The 14,714-nt window shown below is 39.0% G+C and overlaps 1 protein-coding gene across 2 annotated transcripts in view; it reads left to right on the top strand.

Moving 5' to 3' along the window:
• BBS9 (Bardet-Biedl syndrome 9) overlaps positions 1-14,714 on the top strand; it is a 415,974-nt gene that overhangs the window by 347,879 nt on the left and 53,381 nt on the right. For both annotated transcript variants that reach the window (XM_012741281.3, XM_012741280.2), the window contains exon 21: positions 10,912-11,134. In XM_012741281.3, coding sequence (XP_012596735.1) covers positions 10,912-11,134 — 223 coding nt within the window. The remainder of the gene's footprint in view (positions 1-10,911; positions 11,135-14,714) is intronic.

Genomic DNA, 14,714 nt, shown 5'->3' with positions numbered 1-14,714 from the left:
TTGCAAGCAAGCATTCTAGTCCTGTACTACCTAATATGGCAGCCACTTGCCACATGAAATTTAAATAAAGTGAAATAAACTTAAAGTTAAAATCTCACTGGCTATATTTCAACTGCTCAGTAGCTACACGTGATGAGTGGCTACCACATTGAGTAGCCTAGATATAGGACATGGGTCATTAAGAGAAAAAGGGTTGTATCAGTTGGGTTAACAACTTCAGCATGTTTTAACAATTAATGAAAGTAGGGTAGGATATTGATGTTAAGTTATACCATGGTGTTTGTGTTAGCAGCTCCAATTTCTAGTGTCTTAGGATAATCCTGGTCATTTTTGCAATAACCAGACACTCTCCCATGAACAAGAAACTTCTCTGGGAAGATTTATGCATCTACATGAAAGGGAGGCAAGAACTGGCACATGTGCTGCAACTCTCCCATCATATGGCCTTGGTAGATATTGTAACCATTTTGAATTTTTTCCTGTTGATCCCACGCATGGTCTTGGAATCCTTTTGAATACAGCATTCTAGGTTGTCACTGTCACTTGGAATTGGTATGTAGATGAATCCTCTTTGCCCTTCCTGATCTCTGTACAGATCTGCTTCTCATTACCCTAGTAAACAGCTTAGATGACTAAGATTCTTCATCTAGCAGATGCCAAGAGAGCTATGAGAAGCAGTATTGATATTTCCAAATGGTCTGTGTTCATTTGTCTAGTGTTTGTTTGTGTTCACCTGACTCCAGAGGAATCTCTAATAAAAATAGCAACATTGCACTGGTTTGGGGACGTGATTACATAGACTCTTAGGGTTGGAAGGAATACTGGCACATTGCATAGCATTGTGCCTGAATTTTTCTTTTCTTTCAAAATGCATTCAATGTATTTAGTAGATACTATCTACTATTTGAAAAAGAAAAGCTTTATTGTGTTCTTAAGGGTTTAATAGTTACCTTCCTTAGTAATGAACTTTAAAATCCTGGGAAAGTTAGGATGGAAATTTGCATCAGCAAGGGAAGGCGACTTGGAGCTTCAGCCTTATTTTTTGTTTGATTATTCCTTTTACAAACTGATATGGAAAAAGAAACTTATTTTTAAAATGTTCCACATGGTTCATGTGAGAAAATAGATGTTTATTAATAGGAAATCCTATTATGTGGAGGGACTTATCAAGGCTCACTTACCAGGTTTAAACACTTCTACGTCACAGGTCAGATTTGATGTAAGGGCCATTGTGCCTGCTGTCTGGATTGAGTGATGACGATGATGGCTAATCATGACCATTATTAATGACCTCTTCTTACAAGGCAAACAAAAGGAGGAAGTCTGGTGTCCGTATTAAGTCTGCCTTTATGACGGTTAAAGTATCATCCCAATTATAACTGTCTATGGGAACATAGTACAGAAAATAAATATTTGAGTAATTCCCATGATCTTAGCCAGCAAGATAAACATAAAAGAATTAGTTTCATGTTCATAATGGCCACATACTCTGTGTTGTTGCTAGTTAGATGTAACTGGTATTATTTAATTGTATAATATTCTGCCTCACCAGAGTTGAATATAGCATATCTCAAAGCCTTTCCAATGACTTTATTGCTGTTTTAAAAACTGAAATATTTGAAATACTATAAATATAGTATAGAAATAGGTGTCAAGTAGAATACAGTGCACAAGTTGTAATGTGTAATTATAAAAACTTTGTTTACATAACAGTGCTTTACAAAACAGTGCTTTAATGGACACATTTGATAGTATTTATGCATTGAAAAATAAGGAGACTAAATAAAATGAATAAAGAATTAATTGAAGCATCACTTTCACTCTATACCCTCTCAAATCCCTTGTGACATATGGTAGGATTTAAATATAAGTAATGTAATAATTAAATTCCAACAACCATAGTGAGGAAAATAACAATTATCATCATCCTCATAATGCTTACCAATTTGATTACTGGCTGGAAGTATGTTTATATTAATTCAATTTTCTTAAGATTTCTTTACCCAACCTAGTTTGAGTCTACTTATTAATTACAGAGAGATGATTTTGACATTTCTGTGACATTACATTCTTTTAGAAACATACACATGGAAACTGGTGACTTTCTGTCCTTTAAAATCAGCATGCCCTCTGTGTCTCTGTATCTCCATGTTTAGCCCGTCACTCTGGCCTGCTGTTGTTCATTTGGAAATGTTTCTGGGAAAGCCCCTTGGCTGTAGGCCCTTGTTTTTCCACCTTGCTTTGTGCAGTGGCATCTGAAGTAGCCTTTCTGCCTGTGACTCTGTGTTGGTGTGCCCTGTGTGCCTCTGCTGGACGCGCAGCCCACTGCTCTCCTGCCACGCGCCTGCTTACACACTTTCCATGGCTCTTTTGGCCCCTGTGTTCAGTCCGAACTCCAGTGCCAGCCATTCAGGACTTCCAGTCACTTGGCTCCACCATATCTCATTTCTGAAACTCACTTTCTGTGACTCCCCAGCTTACCCCCTCCGTCCTAGTAAGGTGAGTTTCCACGGGTACACAACTTCTTTCCATCAAGCCAGAGCTAATAGTGCTTTTTTTCTTCACTTAAAATAGTGTCCTCTGTTTCCCCCTCCATCTACCCTAAAGAGGCAGATCAATGTTCATTTCCTCCCTATTTATTCTGGCTTCCATTCTCTTGTGAATTTCGCTTGGGGATATGACGCAATTTAGCTCTCATTATATACTCTAAACTTGTCATATGTGCTTGCCTTATATTTTAATAAATGTAAGGACAGATTCTTCTATATCCCCACAAAATCCAAGCAATTAAGCATCTAGTGATATACAAGTAATTATCTGTGAGTTGCTTGATACTCCATTTATCTTCCTAATGTCTCACATAATTATAGATGCTTTTCCAACAACTGTGTAGTTTTTATCATTTTTTGAAAAGGAAGCAAAATAGCTCCAATTGGTACCCCCCTCCTTTTTCCAAGCTAACTCAAATATTTTGAGTTTCTATATAAGAGCAAAACCTGGTCTGTCCTGGACAGATGTTAAAAGATATAGGTAGATTAATACCCAGACCACCACAAATATACATTCATACATATGTTCATTCACATATCCCCATAATTCAAATAGTGAATAATTCATGATTCAAATTAGTAAATACAAAAATTTTCAGTCTTACCAGTGATGAATATATGCAAGTTCAAGTAACTGTTAGTATGCTTCACCCATATTGATTTAGACAAATTTGGTAATAAATGGTGCTGACAGGCATATAATGAAATAGACCCACCCACCTATTTCTGATATGGTCTTTCCAAGGAGTCCTCTACGAAAATGTGGGTCATAAAACTAATCCTGTACTTGGCACTAGTAATCTAAGTTAATGCACTAGAAGTAGTAAACTAAAATCCATTTGGTGCCATAATGTTTATGTTTAGAATTATAAAATACTGAAAGCAACATAAATGCTAATAGTTGTAAAATATAAACTATGGTATATCAATTGAATAGAATATTATGTCAGACTGGGGTTCAAATCCCTTTTTGAACAAATACTTAACTAGCTTTGTGTCCTTAGGCAAGTTATAGAACTCACTGAGCGTTGTTTTTTTTATCTGTACATTGGTGAACTGGACTATACCCCAAAGACTGGTTCCGCTTTGAAGAGGGGTGAGAATGGCCATTCAGATATGGTTTCAGGTTGCTTTCTTTTTACATTCTTACTGAACCAGCAAACAAATGGTACAGAGGAGAAACGTCAGATTAAGAAATTTAGTGAAGTTGGCTCTCCCCTCCCCTGCCTTCCTCATGAAAGCATGACCAGAGTTTGATAGAAAACACATTCTGCGCAGAGTGAGGAATCAGCTGATTCAGAGACACTCGGGCCCACAGGCTCACTGCCTTTCACTGGGTTATGCTGAGAGCTGTCACACAGGGAATTTCTTTCTGCATTTCAGGTGTATCCTCTCCTGTACTTTTTTTTAGCCACAGAATCTAGCATTCATTATATTTGGTTATGGCCAACTATAAATGATTCACTGTAACACAAGAAACACTGAATGAAAAAATGTATATAATAAGTTTTCCTTCTTCAATAAGATATACAAATATATACACTCAAACTATATTGTTTATACAAAGTAACTGAAAATGACATTGCCTAAACAATGGTCTCAGTGAACGAGACTACACACCTTGGAGTACGTCCATCATCATTTCAGATTCAGAGTTTTAGTGGTTAGTTATCTATGTCATTTGGAAGACCAAAATAATATAATAATAATAATACAGAGGTGCTACACCCTGTTTTTAGAAACTGTATTACATGTGTGACCTCATTTGAAAACTACTTTTCAAACATGTGCAGGTTTCCTGAGGACACTCTGTATTTACCTCTTAAGGTTTTGTGAGGACTAATAGAGATAATGTATATAAAGTGCCAATTATGGTCCCTGGCATGTGACAGGCATCCCGGCATTGATAGTTATTATTGTTACTGTATTTCAACAATAAGATGCCAGCCACTATAAGTTATGGCCTTATTTTGTGGACCAATTAGGAAAAAACACTGCCAATTTAACTCTGACATAGTATTTTTTATCATGGTCTGTCACCAGGCTGGAGTACAATGGCACTATCATAGCTCACTATAGCCTTCAACTCCTGGGCTCAAGTGATCTTCCTGCCTTAGCCTTCCAAGTAGCGGAGACTATGGGCATGTACCACCATACCCAGCTAATTTTTTTTTTTAAGAGACGGGGTCTTACTATGTTGCTCAGGCTGGTCTTGAACTCCTAGGCTCAAATGATCCTCTCATCTTGGTCTCCCAAAGTGCTGGGATTACAAGCATGAGCCACTGCACCCAACCCACTAAGATTTTTTGAATAATTATTGAAAGAGCTCTTTTAGACTTATTTAGATATAAATTTTATCATATTTTACTCTTATGCCTGAATAGGAAGAAATATATAAGCAACATAAATTGATTAAGGTATTCCTGAAACTTCTTCACATTCACCTTTAAACTACAGGTCATTACTGTCTGTATTTTTCCACATGCATCGTCCTATGTGCCACAAAGAACACAGTCGTACAGCGTTTATTATGAGTGTGTCACTGTTGCCTTCATGATATTTTTTTCTGAGCCTCTGATAGCCATTCTGAAAATTTACCCTTTTGACTTAGCTCAAAGCTTCGTTTTTTCCCCCACAGTTGGATTATGTGTGGATTGAAGGTAAGCAGCTTCTGTCCAAAGTCAGCAGGAAATTTTAGGCAAATTGATGTTTAATTCTTTAACAATAGTCCTACATGACATATTAATCAAAGCAAATCTGTTCCAGGGATTTGCCAACTTTTCCTGATTTTAGTTGTATTGCTTGACATAGGATAGTAATCTGTGAGTGTGTGTATCTCAGTAACAAAGCATAATACAGTTTCTTCTATCTGTGGGTATTTCCTTATCTTACATCCTGGGCAACTTTTAGCTTAGCTTTAGCTTCATGAGAAAATATGGAATTGCTGTCATTCTTTGGTCATGAATGTTCACTTCAATAATTACAACTTTATACTTCCAACTACTTTATTTCCATGCCTTTCTGTGCACACAATAAAGTTTTTGTCCAATGACAAGTCATAGAATAATTTTAAAAGATATTTTAAGTGCAAATTAGCTCAATAAGGGGAATATGAACATTGTACACAAGTTAGTGGAAGTGACATGATATAAATAGCTAAGATAAAGGCTGTGGATACACGGGCAACAACTACAGAATCGCCTGAGCTGGAAGTCAGCAGTTGTTTAGATACTACTGAGTATAAGACATATTCTCTACTTCAGTGATGTTAAAATGTGGGGAGAAAATGTCCTAGAGTTGATAGAACATATTTATAAGCACAGGGGAAAAGAATTATAATTATCATCTTTTGTTATTAAGAGGGAATTTGTGAGTGGTTGAATTGGGGGCCGGAAGTTATAGAAAAAGGCAAGGCCTTGACTTTCCATCTTGGAGTAGGCGTCCTTGACCAGAAGCACATGTCATTTACTATAAATAGGAAAAATCTTACCAGTTGTTGCTTTTTGAAGAGAAAGCCACATATAAACTGTGAGAAGTAATGAAGGTTGAGTCTCTACTGCTATCATTTTTAATCTGGCAGTTTGCATAACATAGTTATGAAACCTAAGTTTAGCTCTCACTGATAAGTAGTTTGTGAGAACCAAATGTGGCTATGTGGACTCAAATGTGTATTTAATGGACAAAGACATTTAAGATTAGGATCAATGTATGGGTAATACTTCATAAATTATTACTATACAGTTTCTGAGATTTGTGCTGTTTCGCTACTGTTAGCATGATGGTTCTGAAAGATGAAACTGACATTGAATGATGTGCAGCTCCGTCGTTTCAAATATGATTCTAGATACTTTTTCTCTGCGCTTTGATCCTGTTTGAAGAAAGTAGAAATAGAAATCTAGTATGTGGACCTTTCATATACATTGGTGGTCTTGATCAAGAAAGAAATAGGTAGCCACATCTTAAAATAGTGAAGCTTCTGGGTGGTCCTGAAAAATCCAAACTAATTAAAGGGAGGACAGAAAAACTGAAAAAGGATCTTGTACTGCTTTACACTTAAATCAATGGTTTTCTGTATTTTTGGACATTTTTTCCCCTGAGTTTGGTCACTCCTTGTTCTTGGAGAATGTTAAGAACACAGCATTTTCAGGGAAGGAGTTGATGCCTTTAGTTTACTCACATGGTTCTTCTCTTACCCTCGGTGTCAGTGAAGTATTCCCTAGACTCCATCAGATATGTGGACACTTAGGAGTCTATGACCCCATGTGTCTTACGATTTAATAAAGGAAGTAGCTGCTCCATTATTTTGAGTAATGAATCCCTACAATGAGTAGGTACAATTCAAACTCATCAGAATCAAGTCTGACCACTATTGTGTTTTCAGGAGCCATGGTGTCGGAAGGCCATTCCCAGATGTCAGTTTCAGTAGTCTGTGAAAGTACTAAAAGCTTTGGTGGACTCTTCTAAAAGTTAAACCCAACCAAACTGGCACAAATCATTGCGCTTTTTTATTATGCAATAAAATCTCATTTAATCTCATGCACAGGTGTCGTGGGAATACTGTTTTAGTTTATTCTTTTTCTTTGTTTACTTTGGTTGATACCCTAGGGAATTAACTTTACAAACCTGGTCAAATCTTCGGTTTCTTACTGTTTCTGGTAAACCACTTGCTTGGTGCTGATAGTTAGGCGTAGTGACCAGTGGAGACTAGCAGGGTGGGTGGAGGAGAGCAATCAGAAACTCAGCCACAGCCATCTGGTCTCTGGATAACAAGAAGCATAACTCAGATGCCTTCATGCAGGAGAAACAGACACGGCAAGGCCAGGCCCTTGAATTTAAAGAGCTGGCTCACATCAGCAGGGCACACCTGGGCATCCCACTGGTACATGAAGGCATCTGGGACGAGAGTGTAGGAGCCTCTACACACACAGGCAACATGTGGAAGGAGAGAACTGAGAAGCCATGATGGGTATGCACACAGCAGGCATCTTGGCATTGGAGAAGTCAGGCAATAGGCAACAGGGCCACGCCACTGAGTCCAGCTCCTTGGAGGGGATCTGGCAGGAACAAGCAGCCAGTCTATCAAGGAGTGACACTTTAAGCAGGCTGCCAGGCAAGGGCTCTGGTAGAGGACTTAGACAAAATTGAAGTTACCACAATGGGTAGACTCAAGGCCTTGGGAACAAAAGAAAACGCAATTATCAGCACTAGACTAGACAAAGTAAATACAAAAACCCACCTCAAACCCAATGGATAAGTTACCTTTCAATACTGACAAGGGTTGTGAAGATAGTAAACTAGAGTAACATGTATATCTAACTAACTTCCTCCCTCCTTCCCTTCCTCCTCCCCTTCCTCTCTTTCTCCCTTCCTTCTGTCTCATACTTCATGTTGTTTTCTAAAAGCCATGCATATGTCAACCCGGACTTTAAACTGTGGATTTGAGAACTATTACAAAAATCAGTTCTCAGGCCAGGCGCGGTAGCTCACGCCTGTAATCCTAGCACTCTGAGAGGCTGAGGCAGGCGGATTGCTTGAGGTCAGGAGTTCAAAACCAGCCTGAGCAAGAGTGAGACCCCGTCTCTACTATAAATAGAAAGAAATTAATTGACCAACTAATATATATAGAAAAAATTAGCCGGGCATGGTGGTGCATGCCTGTAGTCCCAGCTACTCGGGAGGCTGAGACAGCAGGATTGCTTGAGCCCAGGAGTTTGAGGTTGCTGTGAGCTAGGCTGATGCCACGGCACTCGCTCTAGCCTGGGCAACAAAGTGAGACTCTTGTCTCAAAAAAAAAAACCAAAAAACAAAACATCAGTTCTTACTGAAGAGCACATGCCTAGTTCCCTTCCAGACATTTTTTAGTGCTATTTTTTCCAAATTAAAATTTTATTTTACTCTCACAATATGAGACAAAATATTAGTGTGATTGATATTCGTGTTTAGAGGATAAAGGTTAGGTATGTACATGTGGGGGAGGCGTATTTAGACATTACAATGGAACATTAGACTTATTAATTTCAGGGCTGTGAATAAAGGCGATAGACTTAAACATTGAAAAGGTGGTTAAAATAGCTTATCTTTAAGGTACTTCTTGCATTTGAGATTCTAGATTCCACATAGTTTTGTTTCACTTTTCACTGAATACGTATGTTACATGCTTGATCAGTGAATTATCTCATGGGATTTTTATTTAACAAAACTCTCATTTCCAAGGCTCTTCTTTTATCTCATAAACATTCTTTTTTATTATTGTATTTGAATTTATGTAGCAATTCAGGCCCTCTAAATAATAACTCTGTATTTCAATAGTAATCTTTCTGAAGTGTTGGCATCATTCCTCATTATATTAAAGAAATATCTATGCCAAATACCTAAACATGACATGATGTTTTACTTGATCTGCAAATTAGCAAGTAGGAAAAGAAATTCTGTGGTACTTCTATATTAACTAAATGCCGTATCTACTTAAATTATCTAATATGCTACTGTAATTATTTACAAGTATAGTAGTTTGCTTAGATGAATAGTCTATAAGAGAGTAGGAATTGTTTTAATGCTGAAATGAGCACAGAGCTTACAAATGCCAAATTATATTCAAAGGATCTTTCCTTCTTTTACTCCAGAGATCTTTGTCAATGGCTTCAATTGAAAATATGTTCTCTCTAATTATGTCTGGGTTACTATTTTGTCTTAATTTACCTCTTCCCCTTATTACCTAAATACAAAGTTAATTCTAGATATTTGTCTAGTTTAGATTTTGGTAGTAGTAGAGAGATGTCTTTTTAGTAACCAGCGATTTAATATTCCTTAGTGGTTTAGAGTAGGAAGCTGTTTTTAGTCTTTGAGGTCTCTCGAAAGGATTTTCAAGTTCATTTTTGAATTATTTATTTATTTCTTAATTTGCTTAACGGCATCTATAATGGGTCAGTGAGTAAAAAGTCCTGATGAACCCATCATGGCAATCAGTGGAAAGTTCTCTAGTGGTTACGTGGAGAGTCTGCACTTTGGTGTAAAGAACCAACTGCATAAACCTAGAAGGGAGAACCGCAGGCAGTGAGGAAGAGGCCTGGGGCTTAGGTGTCTGCACGCACATCGTGAATCAGGGATGTAGCTGTCAAGGGAGCATAGGCGACTCAGGGTCAGGTTGGCAGGTAGAGTTTCCAGAAAAAGGGAAAGAGGGCTGTGTCCTACCTGTACTCCCAGCCCCAGCCCAGTGTCTTGGGGTCAATTTGGGGTTCTCTACTTAGCTGTCTAAATTTTTAAGTGTTTAAAATTGGAGCTCATTCAAAGAGTGGTCAGGATGGAGAGAAAACTTGAAACTGTGTTTATATATAAGGAAGAGCTGGAGGAACTGGGATGTTTATTCTGGAGGAGAGGGTACAGAATTGCTGTCTTCATAGATATAAAGAGCTGTCATGTAGAAGAGAGGTTAGATTTATTCTGCATGGGCAGATTTTGGCTCAGTGCAGAAATAGCTTTTTGCTGGTTTTACATGTCCCTGAAAAGAGTGAACAGCCTCCAAAAGTGGGAATGTTGGTTCTTGAAGACAGCCATGCCTAGGCAGATGGTTGTTGTTGTATAAAAGATCCTGGGAAAACCCCACTAGACTAGACTTAAAGATCTCCAAAGCCCCCTCAGTGCTAAGATCCTGGTTCTGTATCTCACCATCTCTCTGTCCAGCGAACGTGTTTCTTGACCACCCTCTGTATACCAAGCACAGTGCAGGGGTATGGAAAACTCTAGGCACTCCTGTGTGGCAACCAGAGACCATGGCACAAGGCAAGGGGTGCTGTGATGGATCTGGGTACATGAGGTCTCAGAGCTTCAAGGAGGGCCCACAAATCAATCTGTGGATGGCAGTGCCTGAACTGGGTCATAAGTAGAGGTTGGCCAGGTAAAGGCATTTCAGTGCAAGAGCTAACCATGTGCAGAGGGCTTAGGGAGAGAGTGTGGGTGCAGATGGATGGGAGGAGAATATAATGGAGCAGGAGCTGGAGCAGAAAGTGCCTTAAATGCCAAACTGAGCATTTGGATTTAGGAGTTAAAGCTTGGGAGTAACCTCATCTGATTTGCATATTTGAAAGGTGGCTCAAATGATACATTTGAGGATGGAGTGGTACTAGCAGTGAGGGCTCCCAGAGGTACCTTCTCTCCAAGTCTCAGGTTCCTTTCCTCCAATATAAGGGGCTTGAACTATTCTGCAATAGAATTCAAAACCAGCCTAGTCTGGAATATTCCAAGCACCACACTGTTCATGAATCCCCAACACTTGAACAGAAACACTCATTAACCTGTATGAGTAAAGTGTCCTCTTATCTCATTGTCATCTTTGCATCAATTCAAAATTGGCTTTTGCATCCAGGGCTGGGAGGAAACAGCGGATGCTGCCATTTCCCACCTGTTGAAGACTTGCCTGTCGAAGAGTTCAAAGGAGCAGGCTTTGAACTTCAGCAGCCAACTGATCATACCCAAAGACACAAGCCGACTGAAGAAACATATCACCTTGCTGTGTGACAGATTAGCCAAAGGTGGCCGTCTCTGCTTAAGTACTGACGCGGCAGCCCCACAGACCATGGTCATGCCAGGTAAGAGTTCCATCCGTGCTCCCTAAACACAATTGCACTTCTCCCAAATTAAAGGAATGTGCCTGCGGTTGTATTTGGGGTTTAAATTTCATATTAAAGTGATGATAGCCAAGAAAATTGCTTTCACGTTTCCCCTCAGATATCCTAGGGTAACTACTTGGATAAATATTCTTGGAGTATTTGCTTACTAGACGTTTCTGGAGTGGCATATCTTTTTTCTCCACTCTGCTTTTAAATATATGACCCATTTTGTTTTGCTTCTAACCAATAAAAAGTGGATTAGAGGATAAGACTATTTTTAAGGAAAAGTTTTACTAAATGTGATCTCGCGATACTGTATTTTATAAATGTAAATAGCATGACACAAGCAGCTAATTTAATCCAGATGAGTCCAGTCCCTTCTGCTGTTTGCTTGGATTGTGGTCATTGGAATAAGGAGGAAGAAACAAAGGGAACAACTGGGATCAAGAGATGAGAGCAGGCTTCAGGGCCGAGGCACTCATGGCCAGGGTGGAGAGAGATCGAGCCCATTCCTACCTGGGCAGTCAGCGAAGGTCATGGGCATCCAGATCTGCCCTTCCCGTGCAGATAGTCATGCTGCCCTTGGGTACTCAGGGGCAGCAGTTCCCAAATCCTGTTTCCCTTTTCCTAGACTCTCTGTGGCAGCACTAAGGAGCATAATATAAATGAATTTATTACATGCAGCAGCTGCAGCATCTATTTCCTCCTAAAGCAAGGACCATGGTATGGAAAGTGGTGTGTGTGGTTTTCTCTTCTTCTCACAAGCCTTTTATTCCCTCCTCCCCATTCCCATGCTGATGTTCTTGCTGTTGCTTCCTTTTCTCCCTCAATCAGCATTCCTAGAGGTAAAAAGGAATGCAAGTGAAATTGTAAAAAGATAAACACAGAGACAACATAGCATAATCTAATAAGCAGAGACTCTGGAGGCAGACAGACCAATGCTTGGATGCTGCCTCTATCCCTTACTACTGATATCACCCTGGGTATGTTACTTAACTTTCCAGAGTCTTAGTTTCTTTCTGCAAAATATGAGCATAATAATACTTGCCTTGTTGCTGGGGCCTTATGTGTTTGTAAAGCACCTAGCACAATGCTTGGAACAGAAACACTCAAAAAATTCAAGCTATAGTTATTATAATTGTTATGGATACATATGTGATACAGCCTTTAAATTTGGAGGCAGGAAAATAGCTCGTTTGGAGTCATGGATCCTATATTCTATGATTTGTAGTATTTTTACCTTAACTACACACAGATAGAACCCAACTTTTATTTCAAAAGAGTATTTCTTATTTGGTCTTAGAAATGATTCTGACATTGCTGGCCTTTATTTTAGGCCCTTTTCATCTTGCCCTTGTAACATCCTTCTAACTGGTCCTTTGGCCTCCACTCGTCCATCTTCTGCCCACTGTTCCAGGATTATTTTCCTAAGAAATAGTTAGGCTTCATGAGATAGTAAATGAAAAATATTAATTATAAGCAGCACTTAGTATATAGCTTTCCTCACCCCTCTACTCTCCTGCCTGCACACAGGAAAAACAAGGAAACTAGAGGGAAAAGGACAAGTACATAAAAGAGAAAATGTAAAGAGGGATGGGCCCACTTGACTGGCTGGTTACCTGTCAGTTCAGGCTGCAGCATCCCTGGGTTCTCTTCCTACGTCCCTGTCTGAGCACCTCTGTCCAGTGACCTCCAAATCTGTGTCTTAGTCATTTTCATTTAAATAACTAGATTTATAAGCAACTAGAATATGGAACTTTAAGCCCCCACTGAAACAATTCTGAATGTGTGGAAGGAGGAAAGGGCAGAGGAAAGAGGAAGGGAAGAAGGAAGTGAGGAAAAAATGAAGAAAAGAAGAAAAATGGAAAATGCGTTTATTCCTAGCCCAGGAGACTGTGAGCCAGGTTTGTGCCTCTTGTGCCAGATCTGGGTGTGTTTGTTTTCCCTCAACCTCTGGGAGAGGTTGAGGCCTTGGGTTGTGTGTCACTGTCACAGTCATAACGCCTTGCTTCCACTTGCTTATGACACCCCTGTGACTTTTGGTTGAGTGGCCCTCCCTCCCATTTGTCTTGATTTAATCATGATAGTGAGTTTTTAAGAAAATTGTTAAATTGGTGCTCTGTGTCATTAGTGAGCTTGATTATTGCCTATAATATTTTTCCTCCCTAGCACTCAAAATTTTCACATACTTTATCTCTGTACTTAGCATATTTTTGAGGTAGAAGAGACATGTGGCATTATTGCTGTTTTACAAATAGAAAATGGAGGCAGGAAAAGTGAAATATCTTGCCTGGAGTTACATGGTTACTGGAAGGGTTAGGTCTAGAATCCAAACCTCCCAGCCCACTGTGCTTCCTTCTAGACCACACAGACCACAATGGTACAAATACATTTCCAGCCAGAGCCTCCTCCTGTATAAGCTATTCTTGATCTGGCCTATTTTCACTTAAATTGGTCTAGCAGTATGAGAGGAAAAGGACAGAACAGGTTTATGCAGGTTTATGCAGTCTCTTTTCTTTTCTATGAGAAATATATTAAAGATTTATCTTATATTTGTTTTGTGCTTAATTTTCATTATCTCCATAGGTGTTGTGATACGATTATCATGAGATGATAAGAAATATTGTGAGGAATTGTTTCTGCTTTAAGCCTGTAATTGTACAATTTATAATTTTAGTTTAGCTATAATAGTTGTATCAGAACATGTGAAGGTAAAGTGTCATAGGAAGTAGATTACTGAACACATAAAGCATATAAGCATTTTTCACAGACATGAACATTTTTCAAGATCTGGATGAGAACTTAGAAATTATCTGGTTCACATGTGTCCCTTAACAGCTTAGGTAATGAAGGCCTAGGAAGGTGAAGTGACTAAGTAATTGTATGAAAAGGCAGAGTGTATGTCATTTTGCCATGTTCCCTATTAAATTGCAGATGGATAAATATCTCAGGATAAAAATCCATTGGCCTTTTCTAGCCTCATGAATTTATGAGCCCAGCACCTTGGATGTGCCCTTTCTTTGCTCTAGTGAAGGCATGATGGTCTTTCCCACTGGGCATCACCTTATGAACTTCTTTGTCTCACGTTTCTCCTGCTTGCCTTTATCAAATTTACCAGGTTCTCCCTTAACCTTTTCTGAGTGAATTTTTTTTTTATTACAGAACCATCAAACACATACTTCTCTCTTCTGCATCTCTGGTGTTCACATCGCTCTGCTGGGGAATATGGCTTTTAAGCAATCTACTTTCATTAAATGTCTGTTTTCTAATCTCTCCTATATGCATTCTACTCTTAGAGCAGGACTCACAGAGGGCCACCAGGGTCATGTTTTTTAAAAGTCTTAATGTGAATGATTTAGTGATCTAGCTGGACTTCACATACTTGCATGTTGTCAGCTTTGTCCCTGCAGGTGCCTGAGATTGAAAGGCTTGCCTTAGTTTGCTGGAGGCTTCCTTTTATAACCTCAGTGTCTAGGACCATATGTCAGTAGCCCTAGTTACAGCAAAGATTTTAATCTCTCAAGCACATATGCGAAACTTAATAATACATATATAGGTA

This window comes from Microcebus murinus, chromosome 9 (assembly GCF_040939455.1).
Source record: "Microcebus murinus isolate Inina chromosome 9, M.murinus_Inina_mat1.0, whole genome shotgun sequence".
In the NCBI taxonomy this organism is placed as follows: domain Eukaryota; kingdom Metazoa; phylum Chordata; class Mammalia; order Primates; family Cheirogaleidae; genus Microcebus; species Microcebus murinus.
Note: the sequence above shows the minus strand (reverse complement) of the source record. Positions and strands in the feature narration are given on the sequence as shown.